The sequence below is a fragment of the Trichomycterus rosablanca genome, chromosome 24, assembly GCF_030014385.1.
Source record: "Trichomycterus rosablanca isolate fTriRos1 chromosome 24, fTriRos1.hap1, whole genome shotgun sequence".
In the NCBI taxonomy this organism is placed as follows: Eukaryota; Metazoa; Chordata; class Actinopteri; order Siluriformes; family Trichomycteridae; genus Trichomycterus; species Trichomycterus rosablanca.
Genome location: NC_086011.1, coordinates 18406495 through 18427227, shown reverse-complemented (window position 1 = coordinate 18427227; position 20733 = coordinate 18406495). Strand labels below are relative to the sequence as shown.

General features: G+C 43.5%; 2 protein-coding genes across 3 annotated transcripts; one reads left to right on the top strand and one right to left on the bottom strand.

Annotated features, from left to right (window-relative positions):
• Positions 1-4943: 4943 nt before the first annotated feature.
• traip (TRAF-interacting protein) lies at positions 4944-11277 on the bottom strand. 2 transcript variants are annotated; one of them, XM_062986582.1, is made up of 16 exons: positions 11102-11277; positions 10824-10933; positions 10487-10544; positions 10286-10372; positions 9835-9874; positions 9627-9754; positions 9327-9412; positions 8913-9026; positions 8665-8752; positions 7616-7705; positions 7432-7520; positions 7191-7346; positions 7055-7094; positions 6869-6973; positions 6280-6330; positions 4944-5502 (listed from the first exon to the last, which is right to left on the bottom strand). In XM_062986582.1, exons 2-16 carry the CDS (start codon positions 10919-10921, stop codon positions 5386-5388), a joined length of 1347 nt encoding a protein of 448 aa, XP_062842652.1. In that variant the 5' UTR covers positions 10922-10933; positions 11102-11277; the 3' UTR covers positions 4944-5385. The 2 variants fall into 2 exon arrangements, with proteins under 2 accessions (XP_062842652.1, XP_062842651.1); XM_062986581.1 differs by having other exon boundaries at positions 9318-9412; positions 11102-11275.
• Positions 11278-12767: 1490 nt separating this feature from the next.
• On the top strand, positions 12768-19182 carry mon1a (MON1 secretory trafficking family member A). Its single transcript, XM_062986593.1, has 6 exons — positions 12768-12804; positions 14502-14704; positions 14917-15312; positions 16289-17054; positions 17168-17315; positions 18157-19182. The coding sequence occupies exons 2-6, from the start codon at positions 14575-14577 to the stop codon at positions 18295-18297; spliced, it is 1581 nt and encodes a 526-aa protein (XP_062842663.1). The 5' UTR covers positions 12768-12804; positions 14502-14574; the 3' UTR covers positions 18298-19182.
• Positions 19183-20733: the final 1551 nt, after the last annotated feature.

The following is a 20733-nucleotide window of genomic DNA, read 5'->3' as shown; positions in this document are numbered from 1 at the left end:
CTACAGGCGATCATGTAACTCATGTGAATCAGCAGACTGACCTGTAGAACCTGTAACGTTAAATTACAGTGCTAAGCTACCGTTTATCAGCTTTGTTTCGCATTAAATGCTGATTCCCGCCAAAAAAGCAACATGACCGGATTTTAACCAGAGGGAAGATGATTACGAGTACGAGTGGACTTTTGAGCACGGGATATCTGCTGGATGGTGGTCCTGCGGTCGCTGATAAATGGGGGTCGGGTGGGTAACATTGTGTAGACTAACAGACTAACAGATAAAAGTCAGTATGAGTAGATCTACAGATCTGAGTGGTAAAGTGAAGGTGTTTACACATCCAAACTCTGCTGGCTGGATTTCATGGAATGTAATGCTTTGTTCTGCTAAATTACACCTGATAGTGATCCTACACACACACACACACACACACTTCTATACTGTAAGTGCTTACCACAGTGTGTACATCTTTTCATGTGGTCGCAGTTCTGACGTGGCAAACCTGAAAGAGTTAAAGACAAAGCAAAAACAAAACAAAGGCCAGCATTTCAGGGTTTAGTGTTTTAGTGAGAAGCCAGAGAGGTTCTTCACTCACTTTTATGGATTTTATATCTCTCCTGTGCCAACCACTTGTTTTCACCTGCACCAGACAGGCTCACACAGGGATCAGTACCTTGTATGGAAAGTCAGGCACTGCTGTCCATTATTCACCATCTCTGTGCAGCGCCCCGACCAGCCAGCAGAGGTCGTAACTGCAGCCGTGATGAGGAATCCTCCTACCCAGCGACTCCTGACAACCTGTCTTCTGTTTGGGTCTCTCTAATTGTACCCATCCGCCCCGTTGATGGCCGTCCTCTTCCTCTGTTACCTTCTTTTACAGCTTACAATATTATTTCTATAAAACTAGCATGGTGTGACGTGTAGTTTTACTCTGGGTTGTGGATAAATCGCCGCTCTCTACCTGTCAGCCCTAAACGTGTCGTCGTCCTCCTGAGATTCTGATCGTGTCTGAATTTGCTGACACTTTCACACCTACTCGATGTGACCTGCAGCTGATCACAGGGGTGTTAAAGGTGTTGATTGTGGGTGTCATTACCACCTTTACCTGGTGATGTGACCTGACCCTGACAAGTTCATTCTGCAGACTTCTGCTCCTACTAAACACACAAACAGTCAGATTTGATCTCTGCTGTATCCTGATCACAGTGGAGAAAAAAGTGATATAATCAGATACTAAATGTGTGGCCTACACCAAGAGAACAGTACAGACCTAAATGCCCGACTCCTACAGTAAGGAGGTCTGGTAGCTGTTATGTGTTGCTGGCATGGTTTGGGACCCTTAGAGTAAAGGATCATTGCAAATAAATACAAAGTTATTCTGACTGATCATTTAATAGATATGATGGCACCATGAAAGTAGTCTCTTCCAGGATGACAGTGCCTCTCTCCACCAGGCTTTGGGGCTCATTAACCAACAGAAGGAAGATCTTTATAGAAGAATGGTGGATCATCTCTTCTCTAACTCCACACAGACTGTCTTCAGCCTGATACACGGCGAGATGAGAAGATCTGAGGACACTGCAGTCCTGGTCTCTAACCTCTCCAGGACTCCCTCCAGAAGACAGCTGTGGTTGAACTAGAGCCTGATTGTCTGCTTCTCTCCACATGCTCAGTCAAACAGCTGGACGTCCTCTGGATCTCATCACAAAGAGCAGGAGATACGAGGAGACGAGGAGTCTTCAGACCAGAGCTCGTAAACAGTTTAACTGTGCTGTACAGGATGTTTACGCAGCATCGCAGCTTCATGACTTTACTAAAACACTGAGACACTTTCTGATTTCTGGAGACGGTTTTGACTCTCTGGATCTGAATCGAGTCTCTAAATGAATCCAGACGTTAGAATTTCACACCGGCTGATTTAGCGAGATTATAAAACACGACGAGGCGTCAGGAAACGGCGCTCAGGTTCAACCTCTGACCCTGGATGTGACCCGGGGCTTCTGTCTCACTGCTAGTGAAGTTGTGGGTCAGTGAAGAACATGTGTGTGTGTGGGGGGGGGGGGGGGGGGGGTGTTTGTATGTGTGTGGAACAGAGAGGATTAGTGTTAATGAGCAGGAGTGTCAGAGGTGCATGAAGAACAGTAGCGGGCGACTTAGAGCACCATAATAATATTACCATGATAACAACAAAACACTAAAACATAATAAACAGAGTTTAATCGACAGATCGTTACTAGAGGAGCATCTGTATTAAAAAAAGATTAAATGTTAATCAAAATATCATGAACGATGGGGTTACCGTCTGCATGAAGACCCAGCCGTGTGTTCCTCAGAGCTGCTCTGGACTGAATTAGTTTCCTCTATAGCTGGAGATTCCCAGCAGTGTTGGCTGGCCAAACATCTGGAATCGCTGGCATCTTCTCAGCGGTGATGCTAACTTGGAGCTGCATGGTCTTAATTTGCGGTGACGACAGAACTCGCTTTGAAATTTCCCTCACCGCATCAGAAGGTTAACCCTGAACTCCAGCCACGTCCATTAGCACCAAACCCCCCTAACTCTTTTCCCATGACCTGACATCCTGATGTCCTGAAGGGGGATTGCCAGGTTCTGGCTCCTTGGATGCCACCTTAAAATTCCTGTCAAAAAATCACACTGATGGATTTCTGCTGGGATGAACTTTCTGAGAGACGCGGAAACAGAAGTGGGCACGTCTCATTTCTCTCTGAAGGGTTCTACAGGAGTCTAGAGCCTCAAAAAACAATTTCCGTTGATGTTTCCGTACCTAACCTCAGAGATGTGAGCCTGATAGATGATGACAGACTATTAGAACGTAATGACCCAACAGGATACTGAAGCAGCTTTGAGTGGGAGAAGAATGTGTGGAATCATTTATCCAGAGTGGAAAGAATCGATTTATTGCCTGGATTCAGTGGGATTAAAAAAATAGCAAAAATAAATTCTGTTTGCTCTGATTCTTAATAAGAGGACGTGGTTCTGTTGTGCCACTGTACGCATGCTGTGCTATCAGCTAGCTGGGCACCTATATGGACATAATTGACTAATAACTGCTGCAGTAACGACCTCTTCTGGCTGGTCGATGTGCTGCACAGAGATGAGGGGTAATGCAGATCAGCGTGTGAGTCTCAGTACACGATACAGATCTCCATATGAACCCGACTGGTGCAGGTGAAAAGAAGCGGTTGGCTACTTTCAATAAATAAATAGATAGATTAGATGGATGGATGGATGGATGGAAAAAAGAAAAGATGTGCATAAATTAACACTGACACTATGGCAACAAATAATAATAATAGTAGATATATATATATATATGATTAGGTAATTGGATACAACTCAAATTCTGACGAAAAATTGGGGCTGGTATACAAACAAAAAATGATATTTTAATCAGCTTTAATCCCTGAATAAATTCTAATCAATCAAAGCTGATGAAGGAAGGTCTGATCAGTCTGATGACTTGGAATTAAGACTAGACAGGATGTGATGAGGTGATGAGGTGTGTGTGTACAGGTCTGATCATACTTTCCTGATTTCACAGTTCTGGGTTATTTTCTGATTCCTCAGTATGTGGAAGAAGGATTAGAAATAGTTCTGGGAAGATCATCCACAGATTCATGACACACACACACACACACACACACACACACACCCACACACACGTTCACAAAATGATGAGCTGGCATTGAAACGGTGGCATTAAAAAATTATTCCTCATTCCTACAGGGTCTCAGCTCCCTCTGAAGGACACATGAGCAAAGTACAACTAGATCTTCAGCTTTATCTTCAGTGATGAGGCGGGTCAGGAACGCACACTAAAATGTCCAGAACTCACTTCAGACTGTATCTCAGACTGGACTGAATAATGAAGAGCTCTGATTGATTGTTTATTCCTTTTGTGTAAGTCTAATTCATTTAAATTATTTTCCAGTCCACCCGAGGAGGATGGAGCTCCCCGCTGAGTCTGGTTCCTCTTAAGGTTCCTTCCTTTTCATTTTAATGAAGTTTTTCCTTTCACTGTGGCTCTATAATATGACAATGTCTATTATAAAAAAAACTCTACACAAATAAATCTGACTTGATTTGGCTCTGGACATGGTGCCCAGATTATAGCAGGATCGGTCACTCGTTCATTCCCATCTAGAGCCGATCTGGAGCAGTCAGTCCACCTACTATACGTTCATGGAAAGTTCTCAGAAAGAAATCTATGCTGAGATGCACCACAGACAGTGAACCCAAGTATAATGACAAAAAATGTTCTTCTTTTCTACCATCCTACCATGTTTTGTGTATAGATTGCAGAGCAGGATAAGCTGGACCTGGATCTGCCGAAGACCAGGAGCGCCGTCCTTTATTATGTTCTCCATACTTGACCTCTTCAGTAAACAGGTATTTTGTTATGGTTTTGAGTTCGTATCTCCTTTTAGAACGTGGCATACTGAAACTCAGTACAGATTACATTAAGGTACGTTGGTCAGTGTGTGTTTAATGCAATCCTAATGCACACCACTCCCATAATGTTCCACCACATACATCAGGTGACCAGCAGGGGGAGATTTGTATTCATTTGCAGTCGTCATTCCGTCTCTCAGTGGAAAAAGTGGATCCAAATGGGGTCAATTCACCAAAAACAGCCTCTTTATCAGAAATGGGCAACGGTGTGTCCATGGAGTGACTGGCCAGGCTGGTAGCACCTCTGAGGCTTAGAATCAATAGCTCAAACTGTAGTGGTGTCTGACCCCTCACCATCCTTTCCACATCAGAACCATGCCTAGATCCGTAATGTGGGCACAAACTGTATAGGGCAACAAACCTAGACTGTATGAATGAACGAGTGCCCGGTCCAGTACCATCCGAGTGCCCTGACACGGTTTTATCTGCATCTGCACACGTTAGTTCCATGTTTAGAAAAAAATAATCCACAAGAAAGTAGAAAACTAGGATTTTATTACGTCTCACAATGAAATGGCAACATTTTCAACACAATCTTGACATTTAATAAAGAACTAAACAAACATATAAAAGAACGACGTTCAACACGAGGATACAGAAAGTAAAAAGACATAAATAAATAAGGAATCTGTTCCAGTCCCCATCACAGACGTGTTTCCATGATGGATTTCTAACAACGTCTCGTTTCTCTGAGCTGTTCCAGGGTCAGTCTTCCATTCCCTGATCCAGACCTGTACGTGCCCGGGCGTCTCGCGTGACCAGGATCTTCACGGCGGCGCCAACAAACGCTCGAATAAAAACAGTTATTAAGACACAATCAGCTCGTCTGAACGTGAACCACGGCAGCAGCTTGTCGATTCATCCCAGCTTTCCCAGTGTGAACCAGAATAAACCAGATAGTAGGACGGCAGGGTTAGAGCTCACTCCAGGAACCCATCGAGCGTGGTGAGGTTGGGGGTGAGCTTGCTGGGCACCGGCCTGGACACCTTCTTCCTCTTGGCCTTCATCATCAGAGGTCTGATCTCAGACAGAGGGGACTGAGAGGAGAATCAACGTCAAGGGAAACTGGGATTTTGAATGATTTCGGCAACCACTATTTTGAGGATGAATGACTAAAACAAAGTACTTTGTTTAATAAAAAATAGAAGTGTATTGAGGGCTCTCATGTATACAAAAATATACATATGGCACGCCCAAATATTCAATTCTTTGCCCTTTTGTTAAATTCTTGATAGGACTGAGATCATGATTTTGGAGAAAGCGTTCCACAACCAGCTTTGAGGTGCATTTTGAGGGCAAGATTTAAGCATTTTGAGATTTCAACAACTCACCAGTAGCACTAGCAGCAAATCAAAACACCCTCAGAGCATAATACTACCACCACCATGCTTCACAGTGTGCACAAAGCAGCCGTTTCCAATTCCTGGACTGTAATCCGTCTGGCCCTCGCACCACCCCAGCTCTGACCACTGACCGAGGACAGCCGAGGAGTAGCGGATGCCCGTTTCGACTTTCCAGAGAGACACACCTGTACACAGCCAGCAGGTGGTCACATGAGGAACCCTGTCGACCAACCCCTTCCCAGACACAGCTAAGGTCAGGTCAATGACACAGTTGAAATACAATTGCCCAGACCCTACAGAGCCACAGCCAATCATGTGACGAATAGCAGGAGTGGGATTCAAACCTAAGAGCTCGCGATCTCAGCCAAACTAGATCTGATTTGTTTTATCGTGTCAAAAAAGTGGAACAAACATCAATTTTGGGTAAGAAAATAGAAGAAGATAAATGTGTGAGTGTTTGATTAAGGATACAGGCTGGAAATATTTGGTTCTTCCTCCCAGTCCGTCGTATCCCGTCTTCACCTAGGAGTAACCAAACATACACAGCACCTGTCAGGTCAACACGTTCATGTACCTTTTGCCGCTGACCTCTTCAAAGCTCCTCCAATGAGACGAACTGTTTGATATGAGGCTGTATAAGCAACTCAGGCCGTACGAACGACGCTTAACGTGACTTATTGTAGTAAAACGGCGAGTGAGGAATGTGATTAGTGGAGGAACTTATGAGCAGTAATAATGAAGAGAAGTTTAGTGCTCCTGTCTCCTTCTTTTACTACATTAAACCACGTTAAGCTTTATTTTCCACCAGAAGCGTTTTAGACTCTGGGAGAAGCTGATTCTGATTCTCACCATTTCTCAGAAGCTGGAGCTGTAACACAAGTTTAAAAGTGAAACGGTGAGGAGAATCCAGATAAACACAGATACATGTGGAGCTGACGCTTATTAACACTGGATCTGATGGTTATTCCACACTAATGCTTCTCATGTGAATGGTAATCGTGTCTCATCCAGCTGAAGACCAGCAGCAGGAGACACGCCGAGTGGGTCTGTGAGGACTTACAGCTCCGGGTTTGCTGTGCGGGTCGAGCATGCTGCCGAACGTCTTCTTCCTGTAGAGGAGCGAGTTCCTGAACATGGGCTCCGCGTCCTCCTTCTGATGCGAGACCTGACGACACGACCGTACGTAAACACTAGTGGTCATTTCTGGTCATTAAAATGTAACTGGGTGTGTTCCTGTGAGGCGTACCTTACTCCCGAGCGCGTTCTCGCCGGGTTTCGATGAAGTCCTGTAAGATCAGAAAGCAGACACGGTATGATTATGAGGACGTTCTTGTTTTTTTTGTTTTTTTAAAGGGGGTCAGACGGGGACGCGGGACACTCACGCTGCTGGATCCAGGCGCATCTTCTTGGAGGGGACGGCGGCCGCTTTCTTCTCCACCAGCTCCGGCGTGCTGATGTCGAACGTCAGGTTGAGGTCGATGTCCTGGCTGTCCGTGGGCTGGTGCAGGCGGGGGGTCTTCAGCTCCAGAGGTGCGGGACTGAGACACGCCCAACACACACAAACGGGTGTAAAAAATCCAGTCAGTGAGGGAGCCATACGTATAATATGGCATGAACGTTTACCTCTCGAAGACGAGTCGGCTGATGGCTTCGTTGGTGCGGTTGGGTGTACTCAGGGTCTTCTGTAAGATCTCCACCTTCTTCCTCAGACTCTACACACACACACACACACAGCAGCTTTCAGCTCAGAGCACACACACCATCCGTGTACGGTTATCACCGGATCGTACAGCGCCGCGTCTCTCACCGTGATCTCCTTATCGGAGTTGGTGAGGTCGTTCTGAAGAGCGTTCATGTCCTCCTTCATCCTGTTCATCTCCAACGTGGATTTCTGCAGCTGTCGATGGAGACACAGAAGCATCAGCTGGTTCATCAGAGGGGTAAAAAGGTTCCTCTTCCCCTTAAAGCTTCTTTCAGCGTCCAGAAAGGTGGAAATCAGATGGAGCTAAATCCAGACTATAAGCGTCTCTCAGACACGACCGATTCCTACTCCTCCTGCCCCGCCCTCACTGCTTGTAACCACAATATAAAAGTGAGGAAACTTTTTGAAGATCCCTCTTGAAACCTCGCCTCCAGTCGCTGGATGTTAGGGGCTCGGTGTGTTCCCACCCACACACCAAACCGTCATAAAACGAGCTAAAAATGGGTCGCAGTGAAATGATAATGATAATTAAAAAGACTTTGATGCAAACGCCCACTTGTGGAGGCTTTATACATCTTGTAAACCACAGTGGGACCAGATTGTACAGAGAAGAGAGAGTAAAATGCATTGTTTAAAACCCTGTACTGATTAGGTACAATTATTAATGCTGCAGTAATTCATTTAGTACACACACACACATACAGTATATTCCTATTCGTGTTCCTGACCTGGCACGGTTATACGCTGTATATACCTGTTCGGTCGCTCCGCCCTCAGACACAGCCAATCCCGTCTGTGTAGACGCCTGACCACTAGAATATACGTTGTGCCAATTTTAACCATTATTACACTCACACAATTCAAAGTTTGATCTAATTGGCTCATGTCAGTCATGTGACTTGCATTGTGGCTCCAAACTACAGCACAACCGAGCCAAAAACGTCTCTCAAATCGACTCTCATTCCATAAAGAATTCTATTTTATTAAAAGTGAGCAGAATTACGGTCGCATCCGCTCCTGAGCTGGCTGAAGCTGCCCAGCACTCGTTCATATAGACCGAAATCAGACCTACAAAAAACAAGCTTAAAAAACTAAACAAAACAAAGACTGTAAAGAGAAGCGAGCAGTAAAACGTGACGTTCTGTCAGACGTACCTTGTTACTGGAGGTGAAAACTTCCCGCTTCAGTTTCTCACACATCTCGTTGGAGGTCTTGAGGCTGCCTTTCAGATTATCGTACTCTCTAAAACAGACATGGAAATGGAACGTACACGTGTGCGTGTTCGCTTCATCACAACATAGGACATAGGACATAAAAACCTTGACGTGGTTAAACAGGACGTGAGACTGAATTCTAACCGACCTCACCAGAAACGAAGTGTAAAGTTCGATGTGATATTTACTTTTTGAGCGAGATGCAGTAGATGGAGAGCTGCTCCACGGCCGACTGGTTCACACCCATGTCTGAGATCATGGCCTCCACTTCAGCCCTCTGTCCCTGCAACACCAGGTCCAAACTGCCACACACACACACACACGTATTTACAAATAAACATACACCGATCAGGCATAACAATAATGACCACCTTCCTAATATTGTGTTGGTCCCCCTTTTGCTGCCAAAACAGTACTGACCCATCAAGGCATGAAATCAGCGTTATTCACTTCACTTGTCAGTGGTCATAATGTTATGCCTGCTCGGTGTACACACGTATAGATACAAACATACAGGTGTGAGTTTTAAAGAGCATTTTCTAAAGAAAGTTCTCGCACATTATGTACGAGGATGCAGTGTTTTTATCGCGTACCTTTCGTACGTTTTCATTTTGACCCGAAGCCGCTTGGCCTCCTCTTTAGCAGCTTGGCTGTCTCTGTGCTGGCTCTCCAAATACTGCATCTGTTTCTGCAGGGTTAAAGATTAAGATCAGAATGTACTACAGCTTTTACTGCAGCTTCTATAAACCCGATGATTCATTATCAGCGCTAGTACAGGGTCAATAGTGTATGTCCGAATTATAGTACTTAAAAAAAACCAAACAGTTCACATTGCACAAATGTATACATTTAAAGCTGCTGTTTATTTTTTTAGCTGGGTTTGTTAACAGTGCCATACTCACTCTTAAGGTGCTACAGAGCATTTCCTTCTCTCCAATCTCTCTCCTCACTCGGTCCAGATCAGATCTCTGCCTCTCGATCGTCTCCTTCAGGGCATCGGCCGCCTTCTGCTTGTCTCTCCAGTCCCTCTCTGAAAACAGCCGGCATCCCATAATGCACCAGGGACCGATCATCAGTTCGACCCATGTTGCCTGATAAAGCTGTACTTACCTTTCTCGCAGAGAAGCACCTTCATTCTGTCCAGCTCGTTCTGAAAAAAGCAAAGCGTAGGGTTCAGGCTTCGTCTTGTTAGCATAATAGGGGGTCACGGTATCGAATTTTTACTGATTTATTAGCCGATCAGATACACCACAGATGTAGATCATTTTTTTCCATCACATTTCTTCATTTCCCGTCTTGTTTATTATATTAAAAATAACATTTTCACCAGTGCACAAGTCCTTGAATCCTCCTGGGCAGGTCAAGTCAAGAGCAGGATTTAATTATTGCATTAGCTGTCCATCAATATGTGGACAATGATTGATTTCAGTCGTATAAAGTCATGTATATGCTCTTAAATTTGTGGCAGCAGTTTGGGCAAGGCCTTTATGGATGTACAAACATAACACAAACATAGTTTAGGTGGCATGTGGTGTTTACAAGCTGATGTTCGAACCCTCACCTGCAAGCTTTCAGGATCTGCAGAAGTTTCCTCTTCTTCTGTTGGCATATCGAAGAACAGCTTGTTGATTATGTGTCTTCCACTCACCTGGGAATCAAATTCACATCAGTTCAGATCGCAAAACACAGAAAACATCCGACTAAACGATTAATGAATGCAAAATTACAATCTAATGACTGCATTGTGTGGAGGATTGTTTACCTGTTTCCTGCATTGTGGACAGGTTTTACTGGGAGCCGTCTGGAACCACTGAAGAAGGCTTGAAAGAAGAAGAAAGACAGAGAACCCACAAACCATAACAATGTATGTTTACATGTGTTTCCACTTGTGTACGGATTACTGTTACATGTAACAGACATCCGTACAACAGGTCAGGCGCTCGATATTAGTTTAGATTTTCAATTTGACCCTTCAAAATCAAACAATTTAGATGTAGAATCATATCTCGAACCCTTTCCTTTAAGATTTGAGACTTTTATTTGAAACTAATAAGGTTCTGTCAGTAAGTGTACGGAACACCGTGACTCTAATGTCTTACCACTCATAGTGAAAAGTGTGTCCGCAGAAAATAGCTGCAACGTCTCTGGAGTGGTCGAAATAATCCGAACAGATAGTGCAATAAGCACGGATAGGCATCCTGAACAAGATCTATGAATAATATAAACACACACACGTTTAAATGTTAATAAAATGACAACGGCAAAGTGACTAGCAGTGAATGCCTGACTCGCCATGTTTAATGATACTGTGCACATAAACACACGTCAAAATGTCACAATCAGGGCTTATATTTCAGGAAGATCTAACACTACTTACGCAGAGGTCGCGATCTGAGGCTCAGGATTGAAAATAAACATTAAAGTTAAATAAAATAAGGTTTAATTTCTTGTTTTTGCTGTTCTGAGTCCCGCGTTTGTGTTCAAATCCAACGGCTACCGGGGCTCCTCTGACGTCACCGATAATGGCTAATGGCTAACTCCCGGACTACAAATCATCCCCACAAGGAACGATTTTTAACGTAAGTTCAGGCGTATTAACCATTTCACATTGTTTTATACATATTATCAAAAATGAAACCATCATTAAAGGCTTTTTTTGTTCAAATGAATTCACATTTCTGTCATTTATTAGAAACACTCGTTTGTAGAAAGACTCAATTTCCCATAATGCAAAGCGGCAACAGGACGACCACGTGACGCTTATAAAAGTTGTGGCCAGCATCGACCGTGCAGCTTCTATGTCTTTAAGATTGACTTAAATAATTTTATTATAGAAAAATGAACCATAATTATAAATTAAATATGAATTTATTCTATTTGGGATAAGTAAAAGTGATATATTAAATTCAGACTGGATTTTTGTTGTCAACCTTCTCTTAATATTATCCAAATATCACAATCACTGTTGTAAATGTATGTATGAATAATAGACCAAATGTCAGCACTTTTAAGGGATTTTTCATATCTTACATTAATGCATTAAAACCCTGTGAAAATGTGAAGGCGAAAAGTACATTAACACTGCCTAAAACCTTCTCTCTTCCTTAATGTTAAAAAAAATCATTAAATTGTATTATTTATAAATTCCTGCTATTCATTCTATTACTTTCATTACCTTGAGTAATTTTTAGTTAATTATTGTCTATTTTTCATTGTGTACTTTGTATTTCGGCTGTGATTTGATGTAATCTTATGTAATATATGTGTTGTTCAATAAAGCAATACAATTAAATGACACAGAGCTTCTTAAATGTCACTAATAAATCAATATAAATACCTATTTATACTTATTTTAAATATATTTGACTTGCCACAGGATTAGTGCAGTGGAAAGTGGCAAGACCACCACATGCACACATACTTATCCTGTTTATAAGTAAAATGTAATATTGCACACCTTACACACATGCCTACATTATACATATAAACAGGCATGTGTGTAAGGTGTGCAATGCTAAAGGGTGACAGTGTCAGTATAAGAGGTGTAGTATGTAATGTGGGTTACACTTGATAAAATACAACTTGTTCTGGAGTAATATGACGAATACTTTAAAAGCTATTGAAGTTATTTATAAAAATCTGTTTTTATTATGTAATAAAGGACCTATTTCTGTAGTAAACTAGATGTAGTTGATTGTCCTGATTGCCAACAATGAGCAGTTACACAGATTAGCCTTTTTGGATGCATCCTTTAAAAGCTATTGAAGAAATAAATCCGAATATTCGAATATAAAATGCCTTTTCCATACCAAACACAAGACTCCGTGTCCCAGAGTGCACTGTGTTATTGATTGGCTCTTTCTCTATTCACGCTATTTACCCACCCGTTTTTTGACGAAGCCCCGCCTCATCTAAACAATGATTGGCCAATGAGGTGTCGTTTCTTTCACATAATTGGCTGTTCCTGCAATTAAACATTGGAGTAAGGCGGGACTTGTTGAAAATGGGTAGGTAAAAAAGGAACGCCCCGGTGACAGCTAAAAGACAGGCTACATGTCAATGGACTCGTGGTCAATAAAGGTAAAATAACTGCAGTTTATTAAGAGTTTTTACTGTTTTAATGAATAAGAATATTGTAACATTAATAATGAAATGGCAAATGTGTACAGAAGGAGTTGTTATTGATATGATTTTGCTATTTATGTTTTATTGGCTAACTTGGCTAAGCAGCACAATCACAGAAATCACTTCAGCATTTACTTCTTTACTTCCCTCCAGTAAAACCGCAATACATAACCTTTACTGTGTTTAACAACCCTAACAGCGCTTACTCTCAGTTTTACTACAATTTTATGTTTTAAAGTTTGTAATTTGGACCTTGATTAGTGATTATTGGGCTTTATCTAATGATCTGATGTTCCAGTGGTTGAAATGATAACGTTTTCATCAAGCTTCCTTGCTGCAAATCAGTGCTGAATTTATTAGCATTAATTTATTATTATACATTGTTTATGTAAATTAATACAGTATTTAATCTAATAAGTAATAAATCTCAGGAAATATTTAATAAAAGACTCAATGTAATGAACCAGGTGACCAGTGATGTACATTAAGTTCTCTTGTGAAGGTCATATCATTATATATATTAACATTAAAACCACCTCCTTGTTTCTACACTCACTGCCCGTTTTATCAGCTCCACTTACCATATAGAAGCACTTTGTAGTTCTACAATTACTGACTGTAGTCCATCTGTTTCTCTGCATGCTTTGTTAGCCCCCTTTCACCCTGTTCTTCAATGGTCACTCAGGACCCCCACAGGACCCCCACAGAGCAGGTATTACTTAGGTGGTGGATCATTCTCAGCACTGCAGTGACACTGACATGGTGGTGGTGTGTTAGTGTGTGTTGTGCTGGTATGAGTGGATCAGACACAGCAGCGCTGCTGGAGTTTTTAAATACCGTGTCCACTCTATTAAACACTCCTACCTAGTCGGTCCACCTTGTAGATGTAAAGTCAGAGACGATCGCTCATCTATTGCTGCTGTTTGAGTCGCTCATCTTCTAGACCTTCATCAGTGGTCACAGGACGCTGCCCACGGGGCGCTGTTGGCTGGATATTTTTGGTTGGTGGACTATTCTCAGTCCAGCAGTGACAGTGAGGCGTTTAAGAACTCATACTAGCACAACACACACTAACACACCACCACCATGTCAGTGTCACTGCAGTGCTGAGAATGATCCACCACCTAAATAATACCTGCTCTGTGGTGGTCCTGTGGGGGTCCTGATCATTGAAGAACAGGGTGAAAGGGGGTAACAAAGCACGCATAGAAACAGATGGACTACAGTTAGTAATTGTAGAACTATATATATTTTGGTCTGTAAAACTTCCCAAGATAAAATTGGGGGCAGATTTTAATTGCATGAGTGTAAAAATCCCAAGATTACCAGCAACACTGGTCTGTACACTTTTAAAGATAATGTTTATTAGAAACATAGACCCTGTTAGTACAGGTCATAGGTGTACAGTTGGAAACTAGAGCTGTTTATCTTTTATCAGTGGACACTTCCTATTTACAGAATGCAGTCAGCTTGATATTTTTGGTTTGAGCGCTTTTCTCTAATCAGCATTGTGTGGGTGTCTCCAAACCTATTTCCTTCCTAAATCATCTATATTATAAACAGAAATTATAAGTTGTAGATTTGATGCTTTTTTACGTATGTGAGTCTCATATGGCTAGAAAATGTTCTTAAAATCGTGTGTTGTTTTGCAGTGACTTCCTCTTTCGGCTGTTTAAGCCATCGGCCCAAGGACTGGAGGCTTCTCTCCTGCCACAGCCGTGTAGGATGGCGGCCATTGTCCACAGTAAGGGAGTCACATGGGACACCCCTAATGGAAACCTGGCACCAGCAGAGCGTCTTCAGAATGAGAGATCGGAGAGTCCGACCCCGGGACTCGTGGAGGGGACGGAGCCGGGTGAGACGGGGCTTTATTGTTGGATTAGTGAGATCATAAATATCACTTAGATCTATTGTTGAAGTTCAAAGCACGTGGAACAGTGGTCCGCTTAAAAAGGAACCACAAAAAACTGTTGGAACACGGCTGTCCACAGTTGAGCAAGCTTGACGTTTCCGTAGGCATAGAGCTACAATGACGAGCTAAATTTTTGTGTGTTTGTGTGCCCTAAGGTGCGAGTCAGGAGCGTGCCATGTTTGTCCACACGCAGTCGTTTGAGGACCTGACCGCCGAAGTGGAGCTGAACGAAGCAGGGCGTCTCGAGTCCGAGGAAGCTTTAGAGAAGACCGAGACTCAAGCGGGAGAAGTTGCGGGAGGTGCGGATGCTCGGGAGCAGCAGCAGCAGGAGGAGGAGAAGGTTCACCCTTTAGTAAAGGAGAAGAACGAGGATGTTACAAGCGAAGCGTGGCGCTCTCACAAAAAGCACGTCTTCGTTCTGAGCGAGGCGGGAAAGCCCATCTACACGCGCTACGGCTCTGAGGAAGCTCTGTCCACCACCATGGGGGTGATGATGGCGCTCGTTTCTGTCGTGGAGGTGGAGAAGAACGCCATTCGCTCCATCCACGCAGGTGACGCTTGCTTCGTTAACAGCTTTTATATTTAGCTTCATTAATTCCAGATTGTTGTGTTTGAAAGGTCATTTAATCAGAAATCCATTAGATTTCGGTATGTCAGTACACACCATGTGTCCAAAAGTATGTAAACGCCCTTGTAATTGGCCAGTGATAGCTCAGTGGTTAAGGTACTGGACTATTAAACAGAAGGTTGACGGTTCAAGTCCCGCCACCACCAAGTTGCCACTGTTGGGTCCCTGAGCGAGGCCCTTAACCCTCAATTGCTCATCGTGTAAGTCGCTTTGGATAAAAGCGTCTGCTAAATGCTGAAAATGTAAATGTAATTAATAAATAAATGATTCATAAGGTCCATAAAGACACGGTTTGGTGTAGAGGACCTTTAGCGAGCTGCTCAGATCCCTGACCTCAACCACACTGGACGTCTTTGGCATGAATTGGAACGTCAGTCGTGTGTTGTTGACTGCAGCGACCTCAAAAACACTCCTCTGACTCAATGGGGGTGCATTATAGTTATACTCGTTATATCCGGGCAGTTGTAGCCTAGTGGTTAGGGTACAGGACTAGTAATCCAAAGGTTGCTGGTTCAAGCCTCACCACTGCCAGGTTGTCACTGTTGGGCCCTTGAGCAAGGCTTAGACCATCAATTGCTTAGACCACAGTACTGTGAGTAGCTTTGGGTACAAGCGTCTGCACCCAAGCTCTTTATCAGGTGACCACATACTTTTGGACATGTGTATACAAAATTGGCTTTATTTTCTGATCTTTTGTTATGATATCTCTGCACACTGGTGAAATCCTTTCTTTTAAGGATTTTTTTGGAGGGCACCATGCCAACAATGTAGTTTTTCGAACAAATACCAAGTGACCGATTTTAAACTGGGCCTGTTTTGGAGAAATGGACACTGGAACTGGTGTGGTTGGACACTGGTTTTGTTTAGAACGGAATCGTAACTTGTGTTCCTTCCCTCAGACGGGTTCCGGGTGGTGTTCCTGCGTAAGAGCCCGCTGGTGCTGGTGTGCGTGTCGCGCTCGTGCCAGTCGGACGGCGAGCTCTGGCGCGAGCTGCACTACGTTTACTACCAGATCCTGAGCCTGCTCACCCTCCCCCAGCTGCAGCGCGTCTTCCAGCAGCGCCAGAGCTTCGACCTGCGCCGCCTGCTGGCCGGCTCCGAGCGCGTCACCGCCGGCCTGCTGCGCTCGCTGGAGACCGACGCCGGGCTCATGCTGAACGCCACCATGAGCCTGCCGCTGTGCAGCGCCAAGCGGAACGCCGTCTGCGCCAGCCTGCAGGCCGCCAGCGCCAAGAACCTGGTGTTCTCCGTCCTGCTGGCCGGGAGCCGCCTGGTGGCGCTGATCAGGAAGAAGGAGCAGCACCTGCACCACACCGACCTCCACCTGCTGGCCAACCTGGCGTCCTCGTCGTCCTCCTTCAGGCAGGGGGAGGGCTGGACCCCCGTCTGCCTGCCCAAGTTCAACGCCTCTGGCTTTTTCCACGCCCACATCTCGTACCTTGAGCCGACGTCAGACCTCTGCCTGATCCTGGTCTCCACCGACAGGGAGGACTTTTTTAACCTGTCCGAGTGTAAGCAGCGCTTCCTGGAGAGGCTGAAAAAGCGCAACGGGTACGAGGGTTTGCTGGAGGCGGTACGCTCGCCCACCTACCCCGTCTCACAGGTTGGCATTCCCGACCTCTGGCACTTTGTCTACAAGTCCAAAAGCTCTGGGCTGTACACCAGGTGAGATTATTATTATTATTATCCTACTGTCAGTATTCATCATGCGATAGAGGCTGCTGTGCTCTGTTAGTTGCCTCGTTTACCTCTGGCCTTCTCTCATGTCTCTCCGACAGTCCGGAGATGTCTGTACCCTACCACACCGAGCAGCAGCAGGAGCGCATCATGGATCTGTACCGCTACCTCCACAGCCGCCTGCACCACACCACGCGGCCCCTCCGCTCCATCTACCGCTGCACCGACACCGAGAACCTGCTCGCTTGGGTGAGAGGGCCACGCCTCACGCCGAATGCACACACCGGCGCATTTTCAACACTTCATATCGTCACTACTGATTTTTAAAAAGTCACTTTATTTATATTTATTTAACACACATTAAATAACAGGCTGAATTATGAGGTCGAAAGTGCACTATATGAGCAAAAGTATTGGGATACCCCTCCTATTTATTGATTGTAAAAAAATTCTGATATTTTAAACGCACCCATTTCAATCAGATGCTTTTATCCAAAGTGCACTGTCTAAGCAATTGAGGGTTAAGGGCCTTGCTCAAGGGCCCAACAGTGGCAACCTGGGTGTGGTGGGACTATATGTGACTAAATATGTGGCAAGAGTTTGAGGAAGGCTCTGACATGTATCCCTGCTGGAAACCACTGGCATTCTCGTTTAACATGCTCTTTTAACTGAGCAGGCATGAATTCCCACAGGCACACTCCAAAACCTTGCGGTAAGCCTTCCCAAAAGAAAAAAGGCCGTCATTGGCTTATAAAAGAGGCTGTTGGCGCCACTATATCAGTGTGCCCATGGTTTTAGAATTGGGGTTTCCAGATTGACAGGTTGAAAGAAGGGTGTGATTCCCAGATGGAACGGTCCAGGTCCTTTCTGTGTGGAGTTTGCATGTTCTCCTCGTGTCTGTGTGGGTTTCCTCCGGGAGCTCCGGTTTCCTCCTACAGTACAAAGACATGAGATACAAATTTGTCCGTGACTGTGTTTGAGTCCTGTGTAAGCAGTAACTATCTGTCCTGTCATGAATGTAATTAAAGTGTATAAAACATGACGATAAAACGTTAATAAAGAAATAAATCTCTTCTTGTGTGTCCTGCAGTCCACCAGTGGTTTCGAGCTCTACCTCTGCTTCAGTCCTCTCGCTACTAAAGCCGTGGCCGTGGCCGCCGTTACCAAACTACTGAAGTGGATCAGAAAGGAGGAGGATCGTCTCTTCATCCTCAACTCGCTGACCTACTGAGACGGACGAGCCTCCGCGCCCAGCTGCTCTTCAGACGGACGCGGGAGGATCACGTCCAGTCCTCCTGACCTCCTGATCTTGAAGGACGTGCACTGTAGACTGTTAACCAGCAGATCTCGTCCGTGCAGCACCTCAGAAACACACTAACGTCTCGTAAACCAGCAAACAAACCATTGTGTTGGTAAGAACCATGTGACTCCACAGCGCGATACGGCTCCAGTACTCAGCCAGTCACCCCAGTTCTGCATTATTTCAATCCCAATTAAAACAACCACTTTCATTTCGCTTCCCAAACTGGGTGGATCAAATTGAATCTTATATCATTTAATAAAAGACGATTTAAATTAGCACTCGATCACAAATGCACATTTATGAATAAGTTTTGACACCACCGGTCTCATTCCAAGCTTTGTTTACTTTTTTGTTTCTCTACAGGGACCTTTACATTTCGGTGCACAATTATTGTTTGTTTGTTGAATTAAACATTCAGGAAGGGGGGGGAGTAATAGAACAGTTCATGTGTGTGATATCAATATGACTTTTAATTTTGCATTAAATGGCCCAAAGTATGTGGACGCCTGATCATGAGCTTGTCGGACATTCCATTTAAAAAACAAACTGTATGTGATTTTTGACTTTGAAGCATATCTGTAGGAATTTGTGCCCATTCAGTCAAAAGAGCATTTGTATGGCTGGGCACTGATGTCGTCCCTCTGTTATTTTGCTCATATTTTTAATCATGAGAGAAGCTTTAAGTCTGTGTTGATAACCGGTCTTGTTGATTCAGAGCTCGCTGACCTGTCGTATTGAACAGATTGACCTTATAACACTGTGATTAACGAACGCATTCACTAACCTTATTTAAATAAACTTTTTCAATAATCACTCTTGTATATATAACGTTATTCCTACACATCATTTATGTTAAATACAATAATGTCATTATGTTTGTTTATTAGGATTTTAACGTCATGTTTTACACTTTGGTTACATTCATGACAGGAACGGTTGTTACTCATTACACAAGATTCATCAGTTCACAAGTTTATATCAAACACAGTCATGGACAATTTAGTGTCTCCAATTCACCTCACTTGCACGTTTTTGGACTGTGGGAGGAAACCAAAGCTCCCAGAGGAAACCCACACGGACACAGAAAGAACCCAGACCGCCCCACCTGGGGATCGAACCCAGGACCTTCTTGCTGTGAGGCGACAGTGCTACACACTAAGCCACCGTGCCGTCCAATAATGTCATTATAAAAGCCTGAACAGAACCTTTATTTGTCATATATACATCTACACGTGTACAGTACAATTAAATTCTTTCTTCGAATATCCCGGCTTGTTTGGAAGCTGGGGTCAGAGCTTAGGGCAGCCATTATATTAAAGTGCCCCTGGAGCTGAGAAGGTTAAGGGCCTTGCTCAAGGGCCCAACAGTGGCTGCATTGTCTCAATCTTTCAGTTCATCGCCCAGAGCTCTATCCACTAGGCTACCACTGATCCATAAATAAATAAATAAAATATAAATAAATAAAAGGATAAAGATTAAATATTTGTCTGAATAAATAATCTGAATAAATACACAGTTGTGAGTAATGGCTCATGTTGGCTAATTTAGTACTAAGATAATAAAATAATTGTTTGTTCACTAATGTTCTATTATATATATTATCTATTATCTATCTATATATTATAGAGCTAAACGTGTATTATAGAAATACGTGCTTTTCGTTTCTTTAAAATAAGCGTCAAGTTATATTAATTAGTTTATGTGCAGTATTTATATAAACATGGTTATAACCGTATGTTTAATATTAATGTAAAACGTTAATATTATATATGCAGTATATGTACTTTTATGGTAGATTTAGTGCTGTTACTGTGCACGAGGGGGCGTCGGGAGCGCGCTCGTCTCGCGCTCGGGTGATGTGAAACAGCAGTGCGCGTGGGATGGAGAGCGCGCGCTCGCTCGGAGAGCCGTTAGAGAGCTGCGTTGACTTACTGCCGATACAAACTTTTATTTCACTACAATCTCGTTTTATTTCGCTTTAAAATCCGGGCAGGAATGTAAATGAGGGAATAAAGATATAAAATCGGTTTGTTTGTTTTGCGTTTGTTTGAAGAGAAGAAAATGCGGCGTAGGAAAGAAACTTGTGTCGAGTTCGGCAAATGTACGTTAAGTCAAGTTCCTCAGTCAGGTAAGAGACTCGTTTCTCAAATTAAATTCTTATTTACAATAAACAGCTCATAGTCTTTTTAGGAAATAAAAGCGATTAAGAACAGATTAAACATTATTCATGTTTGGAGTTTACACCCATAAAACCAAACTTTTAATCGTAGTTTAATTATACAATAAGGTAACAGTGTTCCGTACAGGTAAACTTTATAAACTGGATGTGTATCGTTTAAATTAAATAATGTTTTATTATTTCTG